A 2,280-nucleotide genomic window follows, 5' to 3' on the forward strand; every position below is an offset into this window, starting at 1 on the left:
TCACGCAGAATACGACATTTTTGGCCATACGATGCGTGATTACCCTCATAATTAGCGAATTTTGGAAAAAAAACACAGGGGAAATCACGGGATGATACATGAGAGCCGGCACAGTGGATGCATTTTGTTGGCTTATCGCATTTGGTTTTCATGTGGTTGGGATATTGACAATTACGACAGCAACGGGGCGGGCGCAGGAATTCAGAGATCCGGATTCAGCGATTCATAACCCACCTTGAGCCGGAGTCGTAAGCTATTACTCTGGGCTACAGCATCAGCAAAGTTAATTTTCACAGCCAGAGATTTTCCCAAACGTTCAGCATCGATGACACCTTCACATTCCTCAAAAATTATCGCCTCATAATTAGCGGGCACCCCCTTAACAATGCCATGAAATTTGTTTTCTTGCATCATGACGTCACAGCTTTTCAATACAGTTGGAACAGTATCGCTGAAAATCATTGCTGCAGATTGACTAATCCTAACAAACAGCTTATCGCCAGAAGGCTTTATGCTGTGAATAGCTTCATGGCCAGGGATTTAATTATTAGTATGAGCCCGTTTTGAAGGGTCGTCAAGTTTAGTAGGCACTTTTGAAATAATAATGGTGGCAGTGTTTTCAATATGAGGACTAGCATAAGGAATGGGAAGTGACAGAAAATTTAAATCTTAAGCTGTGACATTTTCTTTGATGAAGTTAAGGGTACTATCCAGAGCAAAAATTTTGGAAGCAAGTTTATGATATGCAACAGCAGGAATTACAGGCACTTCAGTGGGTGAAATAACTAAGTACGTTGACACTGTTAGCTCCTCATTTTCACACTTCTGAAGCAAATCAATCATATCTTTCAAATGCCGAGCGGATGCATTATCGCCTTGTCTCCTTGGTACTGTTTTGCTACTAGGATATATTTCTGCCCATAAATCAACTTTAGCATATTTGAGAATATGTTCAGGAAAAAAACTCCACTGCATGACTATTAACGACTTCATCATAAATACCCGATTGAATGTTTGATTGGATAAAATTAAGAATAGCTGAATGCGAAAACATTATCATTTTGCTTAGCTCAGCCCAAAACAGTTCGGGTTTAAGAGTGGTACTAGTCGCGAGCATGTTCATTTGTTGATAGCTAATCTTTTGCTCAGTGCTCACGATAATAATGATACACTTGTTCTAGCAAGCCACGATGTGCGTAGAGCATTCGACTCCGGTATCCACGCACACATACTTAGTTCTGCTTTTAAACGCGGAGTTGACCGTTCGGTTGTCGTTGCATGGAGGAGCATGTATAGGAGGCAGAGAGTGAAGATTAAAGTCCCCACTCATCACGGTATGGTGGTATCCACCGTAGTTATACCTGTCCGTAAAGGTATCCGGCAAGGCTCCATTACTTCCCCTTCTCTATACAACAACAGTATTATCGTCCCTCAAGAATCTGCCAAAACTTGCTGCATATATCTAGGTATAGACGTGTCGCTCATCAATTACGCTGATCATATACTTAACGCAAGTAGGTCTGTTTCAAGGGTTGAGGTTAACTACAATATATTGAGTGATGAATATGCTAAGATTGGGCTAGCTTTTAATGCTGCCAAAAGTGAAGTAGTTGTTTTTCGTCGCAACGCGAAAGATTCGACCCCGATTAGCGTGCTCCTAGGCGATACTGCGGTGAGCTCAAAGCCATCTCTCACTTACCTTGGACTGCCGATCACTTCAGATCTGCGGTCTACTCGTGAAGCACTAGTTGAGCATTTTTCAAAAAAGGCACGCAAAGCATACGGACTACTTCTACCCTGCAAACGTATGTATAACCGCCGTATACTCGGAAGGCTGTATTCCGTGTTCGTTATCCCGCATGTTCTGTCACTCTCGCCGTTTTGGTCTCTTTTCACCGAAACAGATAAGCGTTCAGTCCGTCGGGTTTACTATAAGTATACAAAGTATCTTTTAAGTGTTCCGCCATGTGAGAGAAACTCAAGAGTTTTAAAAAATTCCAGCGCTGTGGACCCGATTACTTTAGCTACTGAGCGAATCGGTTGATTTTGGTCTTCATTCAATATAGATCATAATATGTGCCGGGTTATAGGAGGCTAATGTAAATACGATTTTAGTATGCTGTATATAGCTTTCTATTGAAGTCCTGTTGGTTCTCTTATTGAGTTTTCTTTTTCTCTTTTTTTCTTTTTTTTTTCAATACTCCGTTGTGTAACCAGTAGTAAGCGCCCAATTAGTTAAAAACTTACATTCAAACTTACGCCTGAGGCATAGATATGACT

General features: G+C 41.2%; 1 protein-coding gene across 1 annotated transcript; it reads left to right on the forward strand.

The window, feature by feature from the left end:
- Positions 1–1,288: 1,288 nt before the first annotated feature.
- LOC148940831 (uncharacterized) lies at positions 1,289–2,044 on the forward strand. The gene has a single exon (XM_089105084.1). It carries the CDS (start codon positions 1,289–1,291, stop codon positions 2,042–2,044), a length of 756 nt encoding a protein of 251 aa, XP_088961210.1.
- The last annotated feature ends 236 nt before the right edge of the window (positions 2,045–2,280 follow it).

This window comes from Artemia sp. Qi Xiang Cuo, chromosome 19 (assembly GCF_049724085.1).
Source record: "Artemia sp. Qi Xiang Cuo chromosome 19, ASM4972408v1, whole genome shotgun sequence".
NCBI classification, from domain to species: Eukaryota; Metazoa; Arthropoda; class Branchiopoda; order Anostraca; family Artemiidae; genus Artemia; species Artemia sp. Qi Xiang Cuo.